Genomic DNA, 21,863 nt, shown 5'->3' with positions numbered 1-21,863 from the left:
ACGATCTCAGCTCATTGCAGCCTCCGCCTCCTGGGCTCAAGTGATCCTCCCACTTCAGCCTCCCAAGTAGCTGGGACCACAGGCATGCCACCAAGCCCAGCTCATTTTTAAAGTTTTTGTAGAGCTGGAGTCTCACTATGTTGCCCAGGTTGGTCCCAAACTCCTGGGTTCAAGTGATCCTCCTGCCTCTCCCTCCCAAAGTGCTAGGATTACAGGCGTGAGTCACCGTGCCCTGCTGTCTGTGTCATTTTTAAAAGAATACATCCTTGTCCCCCCGACTCCGAGCTTCCCATCCTCTCCTCTCCCCACGAGGCTTTTCCCCCAGGTTGCTCCTCACCAGCAGCTTCTGGTACTTGGCCCGCAGTTCGCTGTTCTGCTCCTGAGGACAGAGCCGAGGGCGTGGGTCAGGGCCAGGACTCAGGCGCAGCCCCTCCATCCCTGGGTCCCCACCACACCAGCACACGCCCCACCTTGTCCCCGTCCTTGGCCAGGTGGGGCCCGATGGCCTTGACCTCGTTGTGGAAGATGTTATGCTCCTCCACTTGGTGGTCCACCAGCGGCAGGTCAGTCCCAAAGCTCTGGCTGCTCAGCTTGTCCTGGCCGGGAGGGCAGAGAAGCAATAGGGAGAGGGTGGGCTGAGGGCTGGGACGTGCGGCCACCCCAGGAGCCTTGGGGGTGGGCATGATGGCGCTCTCTTTTTCACAGGGCCCCGCAGAGCCACAGGGAGATGCTGGCCACACCTTCAACCCTGAAGTTCCGCTTGCTGAGCACTGACCCATATCATCTTTCATCTCACAGAGCCTCAGAGGTCCACATGGTTACTGTCCCATCTCTCAGATGAGGACACAGAGGCTGAGGCTGAGTGAGGACAAGTCACCTGCCCATGGTCACGCCACTAACATTGGGGAAGCTGGCCAGGCATGGTGGCTGATGCGGGTCATCCAGGGACTTTGGGAGGCCAATGAGGTCAGATCGCTTGAGCCCAGGAGTTTGAGATCAGCCTGGCCAATGTAGCAAAGCCCTGTCTCTTCAACAATATAAAAAATTAGCCAGGTGTGGTGGCATGCACCTGTAATCCGAGCTACTTGAGAGGCTGACGTGGGAGGATCACCTAAGCCTGGGAAGTTGAGGCTACAGTGAGCCATGATCATGCCACTGTATTCCAGCCTGGGAGACAAAGTGAGACCTTGTCTCAAAAATTAATAAATAAATAAATAAATAAATATTAAAACTGGGGAAGCTCAGGAGTTTGAGACCAGCCTGGCCAATGTGGCAAAGCCCCGTCTTTATAAAAATATAAAAAATTAGCCAGGTGTGGTGGTGTGCACCTGTAATTCCAGCTACTTGGGAGGCTGAAGTGGGAAGATCACCTAAGCCTGGGAAGTTGAGGCTGCAGTGAGCTGTGATCATGCCACTGCACTCTAGCCTGGGCGACAGAGTGAGACCTTGTCTCAAAAATACATACATACATACATACATACATACATACATACATACATACATAAAATTGGGGAAACTGAGGCTTGAACCCAGGACACCTAGCTGCAGTGGCTGTGTGCTTCTCTGTGGCAAGGGCCCAGGAAAGGGAGTGACAGGCCAGAAGACTGGCCGCTCCTGCCCCAGCCTCTCCACAAAACGTCACCAGGACCCCAACATGCCAGGGTTGGAAAGTGGGACCCAGGAGCAGCAGCAAGGTGTGGCTGACAGGGGACAGAGTCCGAATCTCCACCGCTTGAGCTGTGTGACCCTGACTTCGTGCTGCACTTCTCTGAGCCTCACTCTTCTCATGGGCACATTGGAAAATCATCAGGACCATGACTGTCTCCCTGCCCATTACATGGCTAGGCTCTCCCTGCACACGCACGGCCCCCTCCCCAGCTGAAGCCCTGGAGCCGGCGGCCCCGTCCAGGCCATACCAGCTTCTCCTCCACCAGTGCTGCCCAGTTGACCTGTGGATCCACTTCCTTCACCGCCAGGCTGTAGATCTGCCTGTGTTTCCCACGCAGGTTGGTCACACGCTCCTTCAGCTGGCGGATACTGATGGGAGAGAGGCTGCTCGCTTAGTAGTGGGGCTGGTTGGCACTGCCTGTACCCCAGGAGGGCCCCCTCCCACCCAGACCCCGGCCTCAGTGTCCTGGAAGGACACAGTGGCCATATGGCCTTGGGTTCCAGATAATCACTGCATCCTCTCACCCCTCCTCCCGTGCACTTTTTTTTTTTTTTTTTTTTTTTTGAGACAGAGTCTTGCTCTGTCACCCAGGCTGGAGTACAATGGCACGATCTCAGCTCATAGCAACCTCCGCCTCCCAGGTTCAAGCAATTCTCCTGCCTCAGTCTCCCGAGTAGCTGGGATTACAGGCATGTGCCACCTCACCTGGCTAATTTTGTATTTTTAGTAGAGACGGGGTTTCACCATGTTGGTCAGGCTGGTCTTGAACTCCTGACCTCAGGTGATCCGTCCACTTCGGCCTCCCGAAGTGCTGGGATCACAGGCGTGAGCCACCGTGCCTGGCCCTACCCACTTTCCTTCAACCTTCCTTCCCCCATCAGAGTTTCCTGAGGGCCTACAATGTGCCCAGAACCATAGAAAGTTCTGGAATAAGCAGGAAGGATCTTGTTTTCTGGAGTCTGCCATCCAGCAGGGCCCACGGTGTGGTGCATGCCATGCCAAGGACAAGTGCCGAGGGTCGTGGGGCACTGAGAGAGCCCTGCCCTTGCTGGGGTGGAGATGGGGCATGGGACAAGGCAGGAGTCAGCGGGGCTGATTCATCCACGATAAACTGAATTGGGAGTCGTGAGCCAAGGAAGCCAGGGATAGGGCAGCAGGCAGCAGGAGAGCTTGCTCAAAAGCTCACGGGTCAGCCTGGTGGCTCCAGAACAAGGGGGATATCAACACCCCGAGCCTCCCTTTCCCCAACTACAAAACAGGGTCATGGAGAGGATCATGTGAGGCTGGCTGCGGTGGCTCATGCCTGTAATCCCAGCACTTTAGGAGGCCGAGACAGGTGGATCACCTGAGGTCTGGAGTTTGAGACCAGCCTCACCAAGATGGAGAAACCCTGTCTCTACCAAAAATACAAAAATTAGCCGGGCATGGTGGTGCATGCCTGTAATTCCAGCTACTTGGGAGGCTGAGGCAAGAGAATTACTTGAACCCAGGAGGCAGAGGTTGCGGTAAGCCGAGATCGTGCCATTGCACTCCAGCCTGGGCAACAAGAGCAAAACTACGTCTCAAAAAAAAAAAAAAAAAGGATCATGTGACGCCTTTGGCACGTGCCTGGCACCTAGTTAGCCCTTGATAACCCCTGACTTGGGCTCCCAAATGCTGAACAGGACCCCCTGCCCTGGCCCATAGCCCCCGATGGCTCCCCTGGGGTAAGAAGCCGAAGGGACCTACTCCTCGGCGATCATGTCCCCCTGTGGGTGCTTCATGTGTTTGGCAATGGCCGCATCCGCCTCTAGCACATAGAGTAGCTTCTCAGAGTCCAACACCTTCTGCAGGGTCACGTCCCGGTGCTCAGGCTGCCGACCCTCCTGCAGCCGAGCCAGATCCTGTGAGGGTCACAAGAGAGGGGACAATGAACAGGAGCCGAGAGCGGGCACGGTGGCAATGGGAGGGGTGGGAGGAAAGGGGTCAGCAGGGTGCTCCCCTTCTTTCCCTTTGAATAACGTCTTCCAGGCTTGTCCAGATGGAGCGCAGTCGGTAGTTTCTAACACAGTAGGTTTCTAATCACAGTGGTTAATTCACTGTGTCAATATTTGAGAAGCCTGGCTGTGAGTCTACACCATGCTAGGTCCTGGGGATGAATCCCTGAGGGATCCCCAGTCCTGCAGGGGAGGCAGTGACATGTCAGTGAGGGGACTGAGTGCAGGTTGGCTGACGCTGGGGCACTCAGAGGCGGCCACCAGTCCCTTCCCCTAGCTGGGTCTCAGCATTCCCATCTCTATAATGGGCATAAGCAAAATACCTGCTTGTGAAGTGAACTGAGAAATACCACTTAGCAACAAAGAGCAGGAACTATGGACCGTGCTCCATCCGAACAAGCCTGGAAGACGTTATTCAAAGGCAAAGAAGCCAGACAGAGCCTACATGGTGTGGGATCCATTGATGTGACGTGTCCCGAACAGGCAAGTCCAGAGAGACAGAACGTCTCTATCTCTTAGTGGTTGCCTGGGGCAGGGCTGGGAAGAGGCATTAACCGTAAATAGGCACAAGAGATCTTGCATGGGATGAAAATATTCTGAAACTGATTCATGGGCGTGGTTCCGCCCCTTGCTAAAGTTACTCAAAATCATTGACTTGTACACTTGCAGTGGGAGCCTTTTTTAAGTGAAATATGTCTCCATAAAGTTGTTTTTAAAAAAGAAAAAGCAAAAGGAAGAAAAACGAGAAATACACAGGGGTGACGTGGTGCCTGGTACGAAGTAAAGACTTGGCTTCCTCTTGGAGGAAGAAAATGTGTCAAGAGTGTCTTTGCCTGGCTAAGTCTGGAAGGGCTGAAGGAACAGGCCTGACTCCTCAGAGGATTGGAGGTGAGGCTGATGTCTCAAAAAGCCGATGGAGGCCAGGCACAGTGGCTCATACCTGTAATCTTAACACTTTGGGAGGCTGAGGCAGGAGGATTGCTTGAGCCCAGGAGTGCAAGACCAGCGTAGGCAATATAGTGAGACCCCATTTATTAAAAAATATTTTTAAAAGGTAGCTGGGTGTGATGGCATGCACCTATAGTCTTAGCCACTCATGAGGCTGGGGCAGGAGAATCATTTGAGTCCAGGAGTTCAAGGCTGCAGTGAGCTAAGACTGCACTACTGCACTCCCGCCTCAGCGACAGAGTGAGACCCTACCTCAAACCAACCAATCCAAAAAGCCAGTGGAACCAGGCATCCCCCAACCCTGGGGTAGGCTGGCCCATTAATTACAACAAAACATCAGCTTCTTGACTTGGAGTGGAATTTTTTTATTTATTTTATTTTTTTATTTTTGAGATGGAGTCTCACTCTGTCATCCAGGCTGGAATGCAGTGGCATGATCTCGGCCCACTGCAAGCTCCGCCTCCCAGATCACGCCATTCTTCCGCCTCAGCCTCCCGAGTAGCTGGGACTACAGGCGCCCGCCACCACGCCTGTGTAATTTTTTGTATTTTTAGTAGAGACGGGGTTTCACCATGTTAGCCAGGATGGTCTCGATCGCCTGACCTCATGATCCACCCGCCTTGGCCTCCCAAAGTGCTGGGATTACAGGCGTGAGCCACTGCGCACGGCCTACTTGGAGTGGAATTTTATTCACTCCATTATCACCAGCTTCCCTGAGCTGCAGATCAAAGATTAATTTCGCAAAAGGAGGAAGTCCATTAATCATTGCCTAATTCGTGAAGGTGCCCAGTGGGAATGCAAGTTCTCTCAAAACACTGGCTGAGACAGAAAGAGAATATCTAGCTGAGGGAGGCTAGTGTTCAAAAGTTCAAAGTCGGGCAGAAGTGATCGATGGTGAGAGAGATCAGCATTGGGTTGACCCCTGAGGGATATCAACTAGGGAGAAGGGCCCAGGAGCTTTCTAGACAGTTATCCATCTTATCCCAGACAGTGGTTATCTGGGTATCTACCGATGCAAAAATTCACCCAGGTGAAGTCTTCGAATGTAGACACTTCTCTACAGTTTGTGTAAGTTATACCTTAATAAAAAAAGTTTTTTAAAGTCATAGGGGCCGGGTGCAGTGGCTCACGCCTATAATCCCAGCACTCTGGGAGGCCCAGGCGGGAGGAATGCTTGAGCTCAGGAGTTGGAGATCAGCACCGGCAACACAGTGAGACCCTATCTCTAAAAAAAAAAAAAAAAAAAAAAAAAATACAAAAATTAGCCAGGCACAGTAGCATGCTCCTGTAGTCCCAGCTACTTGGGAGGTTGAGGTGGGAGTATTGCTCGAGCCCAGGAGGTTGAGGCTTCAGTGAGTCGTGATTGCGCCACTGCACTCCAGCGTAGGTGACAGAGCAAGACCCTGTCTCCATAAAAATAAAAATAAAAAGTTATAGGGACTGATATATCTAATAAATCACACACACACACGGACAGATACGTGATAAAGTGAATTCAGCAGACGTTCCTTGTAGGATCAGGTGGTGGGATATGGGTGTTCGCTATACGGTGTTCTGCGTGTTTAGCATTTGAATAAATGTGTGATGCAGTGTATAATTCTGTTTATGCGAAATATCCAGAATAAATAAATGCACAGAGACAGAAAGCAGATTAGTGGCTGCCAGGGGGAAAGAGGAGGTGGGGAGTAACTGTTAAGGGTGTGAGGTTTCACTTTGGGGTAAGGGAAATGTTTTGGAACTAGATCGAGGTGATGGTTGTATAACATTGTGAATGTACTAAATGCCACTGAATTGTACACATTACATGGTTAATTTTATGTTATGTGAAACTCCCCTCAATTAAAAAAAATGGAAAATTCAAGAGAACTTCTGGGAAATGAAATAAATAGTAGTATCTTTAGCAAAAAGAAAATAAGAAAAAGATTGTGTGATTCATGTAGTCTTCAAAGCCTAGCTTCTTTTCTCAAGTGGGTTCAGTTGAAGTTAAAAAAAATAGGGTGGGCGCGGTGGCTCACGCCTTTAATCCCAGCACTTTGGGAGGCCAAGGTGGGCGGATCACGAGGTCAGGAGTTCGAGACCAGCCTGGTCAATGTGGTAAAACCCCATCTCTACCTAAAAATAAATAAATAAATTAGCTGGGCATGGTGGTGCGTGCCTGTGGTCCCAACTATTTGGGAGGCTGAGGCAGAAGAATCACTTGAACCCGGGAGGTGGAGGTTGCAGTGAACCAGGATAGCACCACTGCACTCCAGCCTGGGTGACAGAGTGAGACTGTCTCAAAAAAAAAAAAAAAAAAGAAAGAAAGAAAGAAAGAAAAAATTGTTCAGGCCAAGCACACAGTGGCTCACGCCTGTAACCCCAGCACTTTTGGACGCTGAGGCAGGAGGATGGCTTGAGGCCAGGAGTTCAAGACCAGCCTGGACAACATAGCAAGGACCTCTGTCTCTGCAAAATAAATAAATAAATAAAAATGGTTTAAAATTACCTGTTTTGAGTCAATACTCCAGGGAAATAAAATGAGGTTAAACCCTTTTCCTTCTTTCTCCCTCTCTCTCTCTCTGTCTCACACACACACAAAGGTCAAACAGATATACACCAATATGTTAATAGCCAATAGATACCTCTGGTGGTGGAATTCTACGTGATTGACTTTATTGACTGATTGATTGATTGAGGCAGGGTCTTCCTCTGCTGCCCAGGCTGGAGTGCAGTGGTGTGATCTCAGCTCACTGCAGCCTCAACCTCCCAGGCTTAAGTGAGCCTCCCACCTCAGCCTCCCAAGGAGCTGGGACTACAGGCACACACACCACCACACCGGGCAAATTTTTCATATTTTTTGTAGAGATGAGGTTTCACCATGTTGCTCAGGCTTGTCTCAAACTCCTGGGCTCAGGTGATCTGCCTGCCTAGGCCTCCCAAAGTGCTGAGATTACAGGTGCGAGCCACCGCGCCTGGCTCATGATTTTAATTCACTTTATTATGCTTGTTTATCCGTCCTGAAATGTGTGCGATGAACACATATTATTTTTGTTATGAGGAAAAAAGAGACACACCCCCAAAAGATGTTTTCCATTTAAGAAAGAAAAAAATCCACCACCACAGGGGGCCTTGGATGGCAGAGGATGTAACTGCAAATGACAAGGGGAGCTGATGGGATGGAAAGGTGTGGGGTGGCCAGGCAGAGGCCAGAGAGGCAGGAGGTGGAGGCCCAGGGGGGCGTGGAGGGCAGGGCCCCAGGCAGGAGGCCAGGGCAAGGCCCACTCCTGGGGCCCCTGCAGGGGATAGCTGGTGGAAGACAACAGAGTCTCCACTTACCTGCCCCCTGCACCCCCGTGGACTGTGCCCACCCCAGCCCACCCACCCCCTTGGGTCTCTAGGCTGCTGTGGACAGGCCTTCAGAGGGTGGGCAACTGGGCCAGCAGGGGGGTTGGATACCTATGGCTGGGCCTGGGGACAGCAGAGTGGCCGGGCAGACCTTGATCTCCCTCCTGACCTCCCCACCCTCAGCCTCCCACTCCTTTGGTCCCATCTTTTTTTTTTTTTTTTTTTTGAGACAAAGTCTTATTCTATTGACCAGGCTGGAGTACAGTGGCACGATCTTGGCTCACTGCAACCTCCGCCTCCCGGGTTCAAGTGATTCTCCTGCCTCAGCCTCCTGAGTAGCTGGGATTATAGGTATGCGCCATCACACCCAGCTAATTTTTGTATTTTTAGTAAAGATGAGGTTTCACCATATCGGCCAGTCTGGTCTCAAACTCCTTACCACAAGTGATCTGCCCACCTCGGCCTCACAAAGTACTGGGATTACGGCAGCGTGAGCCATTACGCACCTGGCCTGGTCCTACCTCTTAGTCGCCTCCCGCATAGGAACGCCGGATGAAATACAGATCACCAGTTACACATGAATTTCAGATAAACAACCAATGTTTTAGCATAAGCCTTTCCCTAATAATACATGGGCTTTCCTGTTACTAAAACATGATCTGTGTTCTGAAATTCAAATGTAACTGGGCATCTCGTATTTTATTTGCTAAATCTGGTAACTCCACCTCCAGGCCGATGCTGGCACCATCTCTGTCACTGACGCGTCACCCCAGCCCCTTTTGAACCTCAGCTGCTCCAGGCTACAAAACAGGCATCAACCCAATCGCACCGGGCTGACGCTGGTGGAAGGTTCGAAGAGAAGGTGACCATTCCAGCGGCTCGTGAGTCCCGCAGGGTACAGAGGCCTCATGCCGTTGAGTCCACCGGCCAGTTGTTATCCCCATGTTACAGAAGGGGAAACCGAGGCACAGAGAGGGGAAAGTGATTTGCCCAGCTATTTTATCTCTCTTCTCCAAAGAAGGCGGAGGAAGACCTGCACCCTGAGTGATGGCAGCAGTAGGATGAGCAGTGAGAATGATATTGACGATAATAGGCCTGCACTATACCTGCATAATCTCATTTAATCTTTACACCCACCCTGCCAGATGGCAACCATCACTCCTGCCTGCTTAGAGAGAATCTCGTTCATGGGGAGGTGGGATGACTCACTTGTCCAAGGTCACCCAGCAAGGACAAGGCTGGGCTATTTCCCTAGAGCCTGACCCCATGGCACTCCTCCAGGCAGGAGACACTTTGTACACGGCCCAGGAAGCGGGAGGAACTTAGTATCCGGCAGGTACTAGTATTAACGACAGTGGCCAGGTTCCTCTCACAGACCAGGGCTTCCTGACCTCGGCACCCCTGCCCTTCAGCGCACGGTAGGGTGTTCAGCAGCATCCCTGTCTCCCCTCCCCAACTGGACGCCAGGAGCACCTTCCTTCCAAGCAGTGACAACCAAAATGTCTGCATGCTCCCTTGGGGCCAGAATCACCCCTGGGTGAGAATCACCAGTTCCAAACAGATCCTGGTCCTGAACAGGGCTGGCAGCACGGGGTACCGGGTGGGAGTGGGGGCACTCACACTCTGCAACTTGGCCTCTGTGTCCACGATGTTCTTTTCCACCTGGTCGGCATTCTTCTGCAGCTGCTCGATCAGCTCCGAGAGCTCCTTGTTAGAGATGCTGCGGGCAGAAGCCGAGGGGAGATGGGCGGGGTGCCTGGTGGGTGGGGGCTGTGTCCCCACCAGCACCCCATCCTCCGGCTGGCCCCCGCCCCACGCTCCGAGCAGGAGCTGCCCACAGAGCCTTTGAGGTAGTTGGGCTGTTCCCATAGGGCAACATCACTAAAGCCACAGAGACAAGGCAGTGCCTGGCAGGGGGTCAGCCTCCATTTTTTTTTTTTTTAAATTTTTTTTGAGATGGAGTCTTACTCTGTCACCCAGGCTAAAGTGCAGTGGCGTGATCTCAGCTTACCGCAACCTCCACTTCCTGGGTTCAAATGATTCTCATGCCTCAGCCTCCCCACTAGCTGAGACTACAGGCACACACCACCAAGCCTGGCTAATTTTTGTATTTTTAGTAGAGACGGGGTTCCACCATGTTGGCCAGGCTGGTCTTGAACTCCTGACCTCAAGTGATCCGCCTGCCTCGGCCTCCCAAAGTGCTGGGATTACAGGCGTGAGCCACCGCGCCCAGCCAGCCTCCACTTTGATCATTCTCTCTAATGCTTTTATTTTTTATTTGTATTCATTCATTCATTCATTCATTCATTCATTCATTTTATTGAGATAGAGTCTCACACTCTTGCCCAGGCTGGGGTGTAGTGGCACAGTCATGGCTCACTGCAGCCTCTATCTCCCAGGCTCAAGCAATCCTCCCAGCCCAGCCTCCCAAGTACCTGGGACTACAGGCACATGCCACCACTCCTGCATAACTTTTACATTTCTTTCGGTAGACAGGGGGTTTCACCATGTCACCCAGGCGGGTCTCGAACTCCAGAGCTCAAGCAATTCGTCCATCTCGGACTCCAAAAGTGCTGGGATTACAGATGTGAGCCACCAGGCCCTGCCTACATATTTTTTTGGTGAGAGATAGGATCTCACTCTGTCACCCAGGCTGGAGTGCAGTGGCGTGATCATAGTTCACTATAGCCTCAAACTCCTGAGCTCAAGCAATCCTCCTACCTCCGCCTCCCGAGTAGCTGGGACCACTGGCACCACCAGCACACCCAGCTTCTAATGCTTCTATTTTGCCATGTTGGCAAAACGCACCATATTTTAAACATTGGCCATACCATAAAATTCACCTGTTTAAAGTACACAGTCACTGGTTTTTAGTACTACATATTCAGAATTGTGCAACCATCACCATTATCTCATTCCAGACATTTTTCTCACCCCAAAGCTCCACACCCACAAGCTGTCACTCCCTATTCCCCACCCCCTCCAGCTCCTGGCAACCAGGAATTTACTTTCTCTATGGATTTGCCTATTCTGGACATTTCATATAAATAGAATCACACAACACGTGGCCTTTTGTGTCTGCCTTCTCAGCATAATGTTTTCAAGCTTCATGCATATTGCAGCATCTATTAGAACTTCATTCTTTTTATGGCCGAATAATATTCCGTCACCTGGCTACTTCACATTTTGCTTATTCATTCAACAACTGACAACCATCTGGGCCGTTTCCACCTTTGGGCGATCGTGACAATCACGCTGCTATGAAAGTTCGGGAACAAGCTTTTGTTTGAGCAGTCTTATTTTTAATTACCTGATATTTTTCTTTCAACCTACTCATTTTATTTTAGAGTTAAATAAATGTGTTTACGAAGGTAACTTCTCTCCCCATTTTAAACAGAAAATCAGAAGCCCTCACCATGAGTGAATTAGCCGCCAAAATAAATTTCATGGCAACGCAGTGGCACTGGGTTCCGTGGTGACACTGGGTTGCCCACTGTTTCAAGTCAGGAGGTGTGACAGCCGTGGTGGCGTCAGGCCCAGCCTTTCTCCTGATCTTCTCAGAGAGCCTGAAAGAGACTCGAGACCCGGTGTGGTAGCTCACACCTGTAATCCCAGCACTTTTGGAGGCCAAGGCGGGCGGATCACCTGAGATCAGGAGTTTGAGACCAGCCTGGCCAACATGGTGAAACCCCGTCTCTACTAAAAATACAAAAATTAGCCAGGCATGGTGGCGGGCGCCTGTAATCCCAGCTACTCAGGGAGGCTGAGGCAGGAGAATTGCTTGAACCCGGGAGGTGGAGGTGGCAGTGAGCTGAGATTGCGCCACTGCACTCCAGCCTGGGTGACAGAGTGCGACTCCATCTCAAAAAAAACAAGAAAAGGAAAAAAAGTTTTGAAAGCAGACTGGCCCTCTCCCTCACTGTCTCTGTGTCTCCTCCTGTCACATTTGTCTACTGTCCCCCGTTCCCCAGAACCACAGACAGACCACTCTGGAAAATGCTCTAATGGGAGTTAGTTAAGACTTTGGCCCTGGGGTTAGCTGTGGGTTCAGATATTGGCTCCCATCAGCCACTTAGTGGCTGTGTGTCTTGGCCAAGCTCCCTTGCCTATCTGTGCCTCTGTCTCCCAATCCAATGGACTAGAGTAACAGCCCTTTCCCGGGCCAGGGTGGCAGGGGTTATGAATGGAAGTGAGGTTACACTGCCAAAGGGCTGTGCATAGAGCCGGGCACAGAGTTAAGTCTCAACAAAGGTTTGTGATTTTAGTTATCAAGGAGCCTTAGAGATCACCCAGCTCTGCCTCTGTTGTTTTGAGACGGAGTCTCGCTCTGTCGCCCCGGCTGGAAGTGGTACGATCTTGGCACACTGCAACCTCCACCTCTCGGGGTCAAGCGATTTGGCTGCCTCAGCCTTCTGAGCAGCTGGGATTACAGGTGTGAGTCACCAGGCCCAGCCTCCCTCTGTTGTTTTCTTTAAACAAAGAAAGAAACAGAGACCAGAGAGGGAAAGCAACTTGGCCATTGTCACCCAGTTAGCCAGTGATGATAATTCCCCTGTCTCCATTGAAGACCCACAGTGGGGCCTGAGCGGCTAGGCACGCAGAAGTTTCCTTCTACTCACACTCATTAAGCACCTGCTGTGTGCGGGCCCTGCACCTCACAAAGACAAGCCTCTCCCTCCCTGATCCACTCCACAGAACAGGAGGAAATCAGTATTTATATAAACAGTCGCGAGACTGAGGCACGCCTGGAGGCTGGGGATGCCCAGGGGAACCTCTGGACTGGCTGGGCGGGGACAGCGGTGGTCACTGAAGGCTTCCTGGAGGAGGTGGTGTCGGCTGGGTGCTAAAGCAGAAGGAAGAATTTGGAGTTCCTGTGCAGAAGGCTCTAGTGAGGAGAGGCCATAGAGAGGCAGGTCCTGGCACGTCCCGGGGGGTGGGCCAGGGCGGCGTTCTTGACTGTCAAGGCAGAGGGGACCACCAGCCCTTTAGAGTGATGCTCCCCAGGTCAAGGTTCTGGGGCCTAGCATGAAAAATTCAGATTCTGGGCCACTAACCCAGACCTGCTGAATCCAGCTCTCCAGAGCTGGGCCCATGAAGCTCTATCATTATTGCTATTTTTGCAGGTTCCCCAGGGTACATGGACACCTCCTGGAGTCATGGACCAGCACTACAGGTGCTGTTGATGTTGGGGGCATTGGGGGCAGAAATGGCAGGAGCAAACATGCTGGGGATCCATCCGTCTAGGTCCTAAACCTTGCCCAAGGGCCAGCTTTGTGGCAGACCTGGATACACCGGAGCTGGGGGATCTTGAGGGAACAGGACCCAAGCCATACCTTCTGCAAGGTCAACTGGGGGCTGCCTGTCCCAAAGGGGGGTCCCAGGAACCCGACTCTCACAAGTCTTATTCTTCCTTGGTCAAGGCAGTTAGGAAAACCCCACCCTCGATATGTTCATGAGCCAGCAAAGGCACTGACAAGTCCTGCAGTGGAGAAAGCTGGTGTTTGGTGGGGTGGCCAGGAAGGCTTTGCAGCGGGAAGCTTTGGATGGAGGATCTGGGTAAGAAGGGATAAGCTGGGCTTCTAGAACAGCCAGGTCAGGGGTCTACCTGACTCCTCCCTCATTCCCTAACCCCCCACTTCCTGGTTGGGCAGGCCACATGGAGAATGTGAGTTTCTGGGCCCCCACACTCCCACCCCAGTCACTGACCATCTGCCGGGCCAGCTGCACCTAGAGGCAGTGAGTCTCACCCCAAATATTTAACCCCTGACTCTGCAGTGCATCGTTAGGGTCTGTACTGTGGCTCAAGTGGGGGCCTTTGTCTCTCTTGAGCCCAGCCCCACCTCAGGCACAGGGCCAGCTCCCAAACCAGCCCTTTCATGGATCGCAGCAGATGCAAGAAAAGCCAGCTTCTGGACTCCATCCTGGCCGGGCCTGTTGTTCCAGCCGAAGCCCCTCAGAGGACATGGGAGTTGTGGGGCAACGACCACTGCCTCAGGGACCTTGGACTCCTGATGGGACAAAGCTGTGAGCGGCAGCAGGACGCTACGGGCAGACAGGCCAGGCCCAAGGCCCACTGGGCCGCTTGCTGCTTAGACAGCCGCAGGCAAGTGCCCTACCCTCGTGCAGCCTCTGCTTCTCCATCTGTCCTCTGGAGATGACCACAAAGCCATCCTGGGCATTTGCCACTTGCTGTGGGCTTTGCCAGACCTCGGACACATTCACAGGCACCAGCTCAATATCATCCTTGCCCTGAGTCCCCGGGGAGGTTCGTGTGCCCCTTTGAAGAAGGAGACGAAGAAACCAAGACTCTGAGACACCAAAGCACTTGCCCAGGGTCACACAGCTTGTGAACCGCGATTCTCCCCTCAAGCAATCTCACTCCAGAGGCACGTGATCGACTGGGCTAATAGTTACTCACGGGGATGCTAGGAAAATCACAGCAATAACAACCTCCACCGTCATAATATGAGCCAGTACTTACTTTCCACATGCCAGGCTCCTCACTGTTTCTGACTCAATCTTCATGTCAACACTGCGAGCTGGATGTTAGCACGGTGGGTAACTGTATTATTATCCCCGTTTATGGGTGTGGAAACTGAGGATCAGAGGGGTTAAATAACTCTGCCAAAGTCACCAAGCAATTAGATGGCAGAGCCAGGACTCCAGGCCCTTAACAACTCCATGTAACGATCTTACAAGGCTCACAGCACACAGTAGGTGCTTCATAGATTAATTTAAAATGCCAAGAGCCCAAAACCACACCGGGATGCCACTTTTCATCCACTACAATGGCTATAATAAAAAAGACAGTAACAAGTGTTGACAAAGATGGGGAGAAATTGGAACCCTCGTGCCTTGCTGGTGGGGATGCAAAACGGGGCACAGCTGTGGAAAACAGTCTAGAAATTCCGCAAAAGTTAAGCAGTCACCATAAGACCCAGCAAGTCCACCCCTATGTATTTTTTTTTATTTTTATTACTTATTTATTCACTTATTTATTTTTTTTGAGACAGGGTCTCACCCTGTTGCCCAGGCTGGAGTGCACTGGCGTGATCTTGGCTCACTCAGCCTCTGCTTCCCAGACTCAAATGATTCTCCTGCCTCAGCCTCCCGAGTAGCCGGGATTACAGGTGTGTGCCACCACACCCGGCTAACTTTTGTACTTTTAGTAGAGACGGGGTTTTGCCATGTTGGCCAGGCTGGTCTCAAACTCCTGACCTCAGGTGATTCACTTGCCTCGGCCTCCCAAAGTGCTGGGATTACAGGTGTGAGCCATTGCACCCAGCCTTATTTTTATTTTTTGAGACAGGGTCTCACTCTGTTGCCCAGGGTGGAGTGCAGTGGTGCAATCTCAGCTCACTGCAGCCTTGACCTCCCAGTCTCAAGCAATCTTCGTACCTCAGCCTCTGAGTAACTGCGACTACAAGAGCCCGGCACTGCGCCCAGCTAATTTTTGTTTTTTTTTTAGAGAAGGAGGTTTCTTTCGCCATGTTGGCCCACCTGGTCTTGAACCCCTGGGCTCAAGCAATCCATCTGCCTTGGCCTCCCAAAATATGAGGATTACAGGCATGAGCCACTGTGCCCAGCACACCCCTACATATCTATCCAAGAGAAATGAAAACCTATGTCTGGGCTGGACGCGGTGACTCACGCCTGTAATCCCAGCACTTTGGGAGGCCGAGATGGGTGGATCATCCGAGGTCAGGAGTTCGAGACCAGCCTGGCCAACATGGTGAAACCCCGTCTCTACTAAAAGTACAAAAAAATTAGCTGGGCGTGGTGGTATGTGCCTATAATCCCATCTACTCAGGAAGCTGAGGCAGGAAAATCGCTTGAACCTGGGAGGCAGAGGTTGCAGTGAGCTGAGATGGCACCACGGCACTCCAGCCTGGGTGACGGAGCAAGACTCCGTCTCAGAAAATAAAAAGCAAGAAAACAAAAACAAAAAAACAAAAAAATCTATGCCTGCACAGAAACTTGTACATAGATGAATCATAGCAGCATGATTCATAATAGCCTTTTGGCCTCCACTTTTTAGTGGAAACAACTCAAAAATTCATCAACTGATGAAAATATAAACGAAATGTGGTCTATCTGTATTATTCGGCCAAAGAATGAAGGCAGGACTGAGAGCTGCTACAGCCTCAAGGAACCTCGAGAATGTTATATTCAGTGAGAGAAGCCAGACACAAAAGCTCACATATTATTCCATTGATAAGAAATGTCCAGAATGGAGAAATCTACAGGAGCAGAAAGTGGATGAGTGGCTTCCATGGCCCAGGAGGATGTGAAATGGAGAGTGATTGCTAAGGGGTATCAGATTTCTTTTTGGGGCGATGAAAATGTTCTAAAATCGATTGTGGGGATGGTTGTACAACTCTGTGACTATATGAATAACCACTGGGCTGGGCGTCGTGGCTCGCACCTATAATCCCAGCACTTTGGGAGGCCGAGGTGGGCCTATCGCTTGAGCCCAGGAGTTTGAGAGCAGCCTGGGCAACAAGATGAAACCCCATGTCTACTGAAAACACAAAAAATTAGCTGGGCATGGTGATGCGCACCTGTAGTCCCAGATACTTGGGAGGCTGAGGTAGGAGGATTGCTTGAGCCCAGGAGGTTGAGGCTGCAGTGAGCTGAGATTTCGCCACTGCACTCCAGCCTGGACAATGAGAGTGAGACCCTGTCTCAAAACAAAAACAAAAACACTGAACTGAACACTTAAAATGAGTGAACGGGATGATATATGAATTATATCACAGTAAAGCTGCTACCAAAAAAAAAAAAAGGCAGCTGGGCGTGGTGGTTCAGGCCTGTAATCCCAGCACTTTGGGAGGCTGAGTCAGGCAGATCACCTGAGGTCAGGAGTTCAAGACCAGCCTGGGCAACACGGTGAAACCTCATCTCTACTAAAAATACAAAAATTAGCTGGGCATGATGGCAGGCACCTGTAATCCCAGCTACTCGGGAGGCTGAGGTGGAAGAATCGCTTGAACCCGGGGGGTGGAGGTTGCAAGTGAGCCAAGATTGCACCACTACACTCCAGCCTGGGTGACAGAGCGAGACTCCGTCTCAAAAAGAAAAAAAATAAATAAAAGGCAAGGGCCATTTAGAAGTGATAGGGGTTTGTTTCTTCTCTCCTGAGTCAGGTCCTGCCTCTTGTCTCATTCTCCAGGGAAGCTGGCCAGCTGCAGGTAATCCCCCAGCAGCCTAGAAGATGCTAGTTAACTCCTAGAGGGCTATTTGTCCTGCCCAGTGCTAAGCAAGTCACATATATATTAGCTCATCAATCCTACCGCCCTCTAAGTAAGTAGCATTGCTCTCAAAAGTTGGAGGATTACAACTTTAAACGAGTGAATTGCATGGAATTCACATACCATGCAATTCACTCAGTTACAGATAGGGAAATTTGAGGTACAAAGAAATTCCATCATTTGGCCACAGTTCCACTGCCAGCAAGCAAGGCAGAGCTGGGGTTCCAATCCAGGCCTCCGGAGGCCCAGTCTCAGCATTTTTGCCCCGTAGCTTTGGGGTCCCGAATGAGAGGCCCCAAAAGGTCCTGTGTTCCCCCAACCACACAGCTGGCTGCAGGAATCAACCATGTGTGTCCCTTGGAGAGCCATGGGAGCCCCATGCTAGGAAGCCAGCAGGAATGTGGGTGGGGCAGGAACCTGCAGGAAAGGGGACGGGTCCCAGGAGTGCTGGGAAACCGGCTAGGCTGGTCCAGCTTTTCATCTCGGTAATGAGCCGCATGGGGCAGCCAGACGCAGCACCCCTGGGCCATCAGCCCCACTGATGGAGGCCGAGACACAGCCCTGTCCTGCCCACGCAGACACCGACAGCAGCCACCTGCCTGAGCCGGGAAGACAAAGATATCCCCCCTCCCCACACACACACCGGAAAAGGGAAAGGGCCTCAGTGACAGCCAAGGGTACATGCCCAGCCCTCCCTTTTCTTACTCAGAGAGTAACACGGACACACGTGCTGAGGGCAGTGGCCGCTGGCCCTCAAAGCGGACTCAGAAGCCATCCAGCCCCAACTGCTCATTACCCAGATGAGCAAACCAAGGTCCCGGACGTGAAGTCACTACCCAGGGTCACTTGGGATGGCAGCCTGTGTAGGAGAAAGACTTCGGGTCTGGAGTCAGACAGGGTTCAGATCCTGACTACACCAACCAGCAGTGTGACCTGTGACGGTGTGATAGAGGAGCTACACTGTATTTCTTTTTTAATCTTTTTATATTATCTTCAAATATTTAAATAGAGATGGTTTCTCACTATGTTGACAAGGCTGGTCCTGAACTCCTGGCCTCAAGCGATCCTCCCATCTCGGCCTCCCAAAGTGCTAGGATTACAGGTATGAGCCACAATATGCCTGGCCATCCACTCTGTATTTCTGAGTCTCAGTTTCACCACCTGTGAAATGTGAGCAAGAAATCCCCTCTAGTTATGTTTATGTATGGGCCCAGGCACAGGAGTGCACACCTGTAATCCCACCACTTTGGGAGGCTGAGGCAGGAGCATCTCTTGAGCCTAGGAGTTCGAGACCAACTTGGGCAAATGGGAAGACCTTGTCTCTACAAAAAACACAAAAATTAGCCAGGTGTGGTGGTGTGCACCTGTAGTCCCAGCTACTTGAGAAGCTTAGGCAGGAGAATCTCTTGAGCCTAGGAGGTCAAGGCTGCAGTGAGCTGAGATCGCACTACTGCATTCCAGCCTGGGAGACAGAGAAAGACCCTGTCTCAAATTAAAACCAAAAAAAAAGTGTATGTGTGGGGTGGGGGTAATCAGGGTCACTTTTAGAAACACCTCAGTCAGGCCAGGCGTGGTGGCTCACACCTGTAATCCTAGCACTTTGGGAGGCTGAGGCGGATGCATCACGAGGTCAGAAGATTGAGACCATCCTGGCCAACCTGGTGAAACTTCGTCTCTACTAAAATACAAAAAATTAGCTGGGCATGGTGGCACACACCTGTAGTCCCAGCTACTTGGGAGGCTGAGGCCGGGGAATTGCTTGAATCCAGGAGGCGGAGGTTGCAGTGAGCCGAGATTGCGTCACTGCACTCCAGCCTGGCAACAGAACAAGACTCTGTCTCAAAACAAACAAACAAACAAACAACAACAAAAAAAAAAACAAGAAAGAAAGAAAGAAAGAAAAGACCTCAGTCAAATTTCAAAGACACCTTTGTGGTTCAAGGACTAAACTAGAGGTTCAGAGCAGCGTCCAGGGCCCTGAAACAGACTTGAGATCATTTACACTCTTTTTAAAGTTTTGAAACAGTCTTGTTCTGTTGTCCAGGCTGCAGTGTAGTGGCGCAGTCTTGGCTCACTGCAACCTCCGTCTCTGGGTTCAAGTGATTCTCCTGCCTCAGCTTCCCGAGTAGCTGGGATTACAGGCGTGTGCCACCATGCCTGGCTAATTTTTGTATTTTTAGTAGAGACAGGGTTTCGCCATGTTGGCCAGGGTGGTCTTGAACTCCTGATCACATGATCTGCCTGCTTCGGCCTCCCAAACTGCTGGGATTACAGGTGTCAACCACCATACTCGGCCCCAACTAATTTTTTAATTTTTTTGTAGACATGGAGTCTCTCTCTGTTGCGCAGGCTGGTCTTAAATTCCTGAGCTCAAGGGATCCTCTTGACTAGGCCTCCTAAAGTACAGGGATTACAGGCGATGAGCCACTGCGCCTGGCTCATTTACATTGTTTATACAATTGGGGCCCTGCTGGCTGTTTCACCGGTGGGCCTGAATGAGGACCCAGAACTTGGCTGGCAGCAGAAACAGCCCCCTCAGCCTCGGCCACGCTGTGGGCAGGGGCTGCCTGCTAGGTGGGTTTTGCAAGCCACTAGGAGTCACCTCGAGTCGACTGAGGCTGTTTTTCCCTAGCTTTTTCCTTCTGGGCTGGGGACGCCAGAGTCTGGGAAAATCCTGAGCAACCTCACAGAGTCCCATTTTCTTGGCCTGGTCTGCATATGAGGCCCTTGATGCAAGTAAGGAAAAATGGAACCAGCACGTCAGGAGGCTGCTTGGTTCCTCCTCGGAGTTCCAGGGCTGGGTCTGAGGGCACTCCCAGGGACCAGACAAGGGCTTCCTGGGTCTGAGCCCGCAGGCTTGAGCCTAAACAGCCATCTTTTTGTGTCCCAGGATGTACTCAGAGCAGAGGTCCCACTAGGGAGGGGGCCTGGGAACCTCAAATGGCATCAGGTCCCCCGGCTCTGTCGCCAGGAGTCAGAGCCTCAGTAGACACAGCCCGATCTGCTTTATTGATTGAGACTGAGTCTCCCTCTGTCGCCCAGGCTCAAGTGCAGTGGCATGATCTTGGCTCACTGCAACCTCTGCCTCCTGGGTTCAAGCAATTCTCATGCCTCAGCCTCCCAAGCAGTTGGAATTACAGACATGCACCACCACATCAGGCTACTTTTTGTATTTTTAATAGAGAAAGGGTTTTGCCATGTTGGCCAGCCTGGTCTCGAACTCCTGACCTCAAGTGATCTGCCCTCCTCGGCCTCCCAAAGTGCTGGGATTACAGGTGTGAGCCACTGCGCCTGGCCCCAGCCTGCATTAGAGGTGGCAACTCGAGGCTGACGACCCAGTGGCTCGCTCAGTAAGCCCAGCTGCAAAGTGGGGAGCTGGGACTCAAACCTAGGGCTGTGTGCTGCCCTGGCATGGCCAGACAGCACACAGTCCTCAGAGGGCCAGCAGGGATGCCCATGAGAGGAGCTGGGACAGAGGTAGCACCCTGGCCTTGACACACCACCCATGCTCCACGTAGACAGAGAAAGAGAACACAGGTGTCTCAGGGGACCCTCGCTCTCCACCTCGTGGGTCTCTCTTCCTGCCTTTTTTTTTTTTTTTTTTTTTTGAGACAGAGTCTCGCTCTGTCGCCCAGGCTGGAGTGCAGTGGTGCAATCTTGGCTCACTGCAAGCTCTGCCTCCCGGGTTCACACCATTCTCCTGCCTCAGCCTCACCAAGTAGCTGGGACTACAGACGCCCGCCACCACGCCCGGATAATTTTGTGTATTTTTAGTAGAGACAGGGTTTCACCGTGGTCTCGATCTCCTGACCTCGTGATCCGCCCACCTCGGCCTCCCAAAGTGCTGGGATTACAAGTGTGAGCCACCGTGCCCGGCCCCTGCTTTAATTTTGTGCGGGTGCCACTGGCACTTTCTTTCAGCTGGAAGGGCAGTGTGGCCCAGTGGTTAAGCACCCAGACCAAAGCCAGACAGCCTGGGGTCAAATCTTGCCTCTGCTCTTAGTAAGCTGTAAAATACTTAGCCTCTCTGAGCCTCAGTTTCCCCAGCTGTAAAATGAGAGTCATCACAGTATGCATGCCGTAGGGCTGTGGTGGGGGTGACTGAGAGAACAGATATGGGGTGCTGCCTCTGAGGAGCCCAGCTCTGCCTTGACCTGGGTCCACCATCCAGGGATTTAGGCTTCTTTTAAGGAGGTGATAAAAGCCAGAAGCCAGCTGGGCACAGTGGCTCATGCCTATAATCCCAGCACTTTGGGAGGCTGAGGTGGGCAGATCACCTGAGGTCAGGAGTTCGAGACTAGCCTGGCCGACATAGTGAAACTCTGGCCAACATAGTGAAACACTGTCTCTACTAAAAATATAAAAATTAGCCGCGCATGGTGGCGGGCACCTATAATCCCAGCTACTCGAGAGGCTGAGACAGGAGAATCGCTTGAACCTGGGAGGCGGAGGTTGCAGTGAGCCGAGATTGTGCCACTGCACTCAAGCCTGGGTGACAGAGCAAGACTCCATCTCAAAACAAAACAAAAAAAACAAAAAAACCCTAGAAACAAACAAAAAGCCAGAAGCCAAGGCCTGAAGTTAGAATCCTCCAGCACCTGGGAGATGAAAGAAGACCCCCGGCCATCCACACTGTTCACGCTGATCCTGGTGCAAGCCCAGACATGCTTTGCTTCCGCCCTGTGAATGTCGCCT

General features: G+C 51.7%; 1 protein-coding gene across 2 annotated transcripts in view; it reads right to left on the bottom strand.

Moving 5' to 3' along the window:
- PPL (periplakin) overlaps positions 1–21,863 on the bottom strand; it is a 54,964-nt gene that overhangs the window by 18,278 nt on the left and 14,823 nt on the right. For both annotated transcript variants that reach the window (XM_032144597.2, XM_058433876.1), the window contains exons 2-6: positions 9,538–9,637; positions 3,398–3,552; positions 1,917–2,037; positions 471–596; positions 338–379 (exon numbers count right to left, since the gene is read on the bottom strand). In XM_032144597.2, the coding sequence (XP_032000488.1) occupies positions 338–379; positions 471–596; positions 1,917–2,037; positions 3,398–3,552; positions 9,538–9,637 (544 nt within the window). The remainder of the gene's footprint in view (positions 1–337; positions 380–470; positions 597–1,916; positions 2,038–3,397; positions 3,553–9,537; positions 9,638–21,863) is intronic.

Source organism: Hylobates moloch, unplaced genomic scaffold (genome assembly GCF_009828535.3).
Source record: "Hylobates moloch isolate HMO894 unplaced genomic scaffold, HMol_V3 SCAFFOLD_23, whole genome shotgun sequence".
Classification (NCBI taxonomy): domain Eukaryota; kingdom Metazoa; phylum Chordata; class Mammalia; order Primates; family Hylobatidae; genus Hylobates; species Hylobates moloch.
Note: the sequence above shows the minus strand (reverse complement) of the source record. Positions and strands in the feature narration are given on the sequence as shown.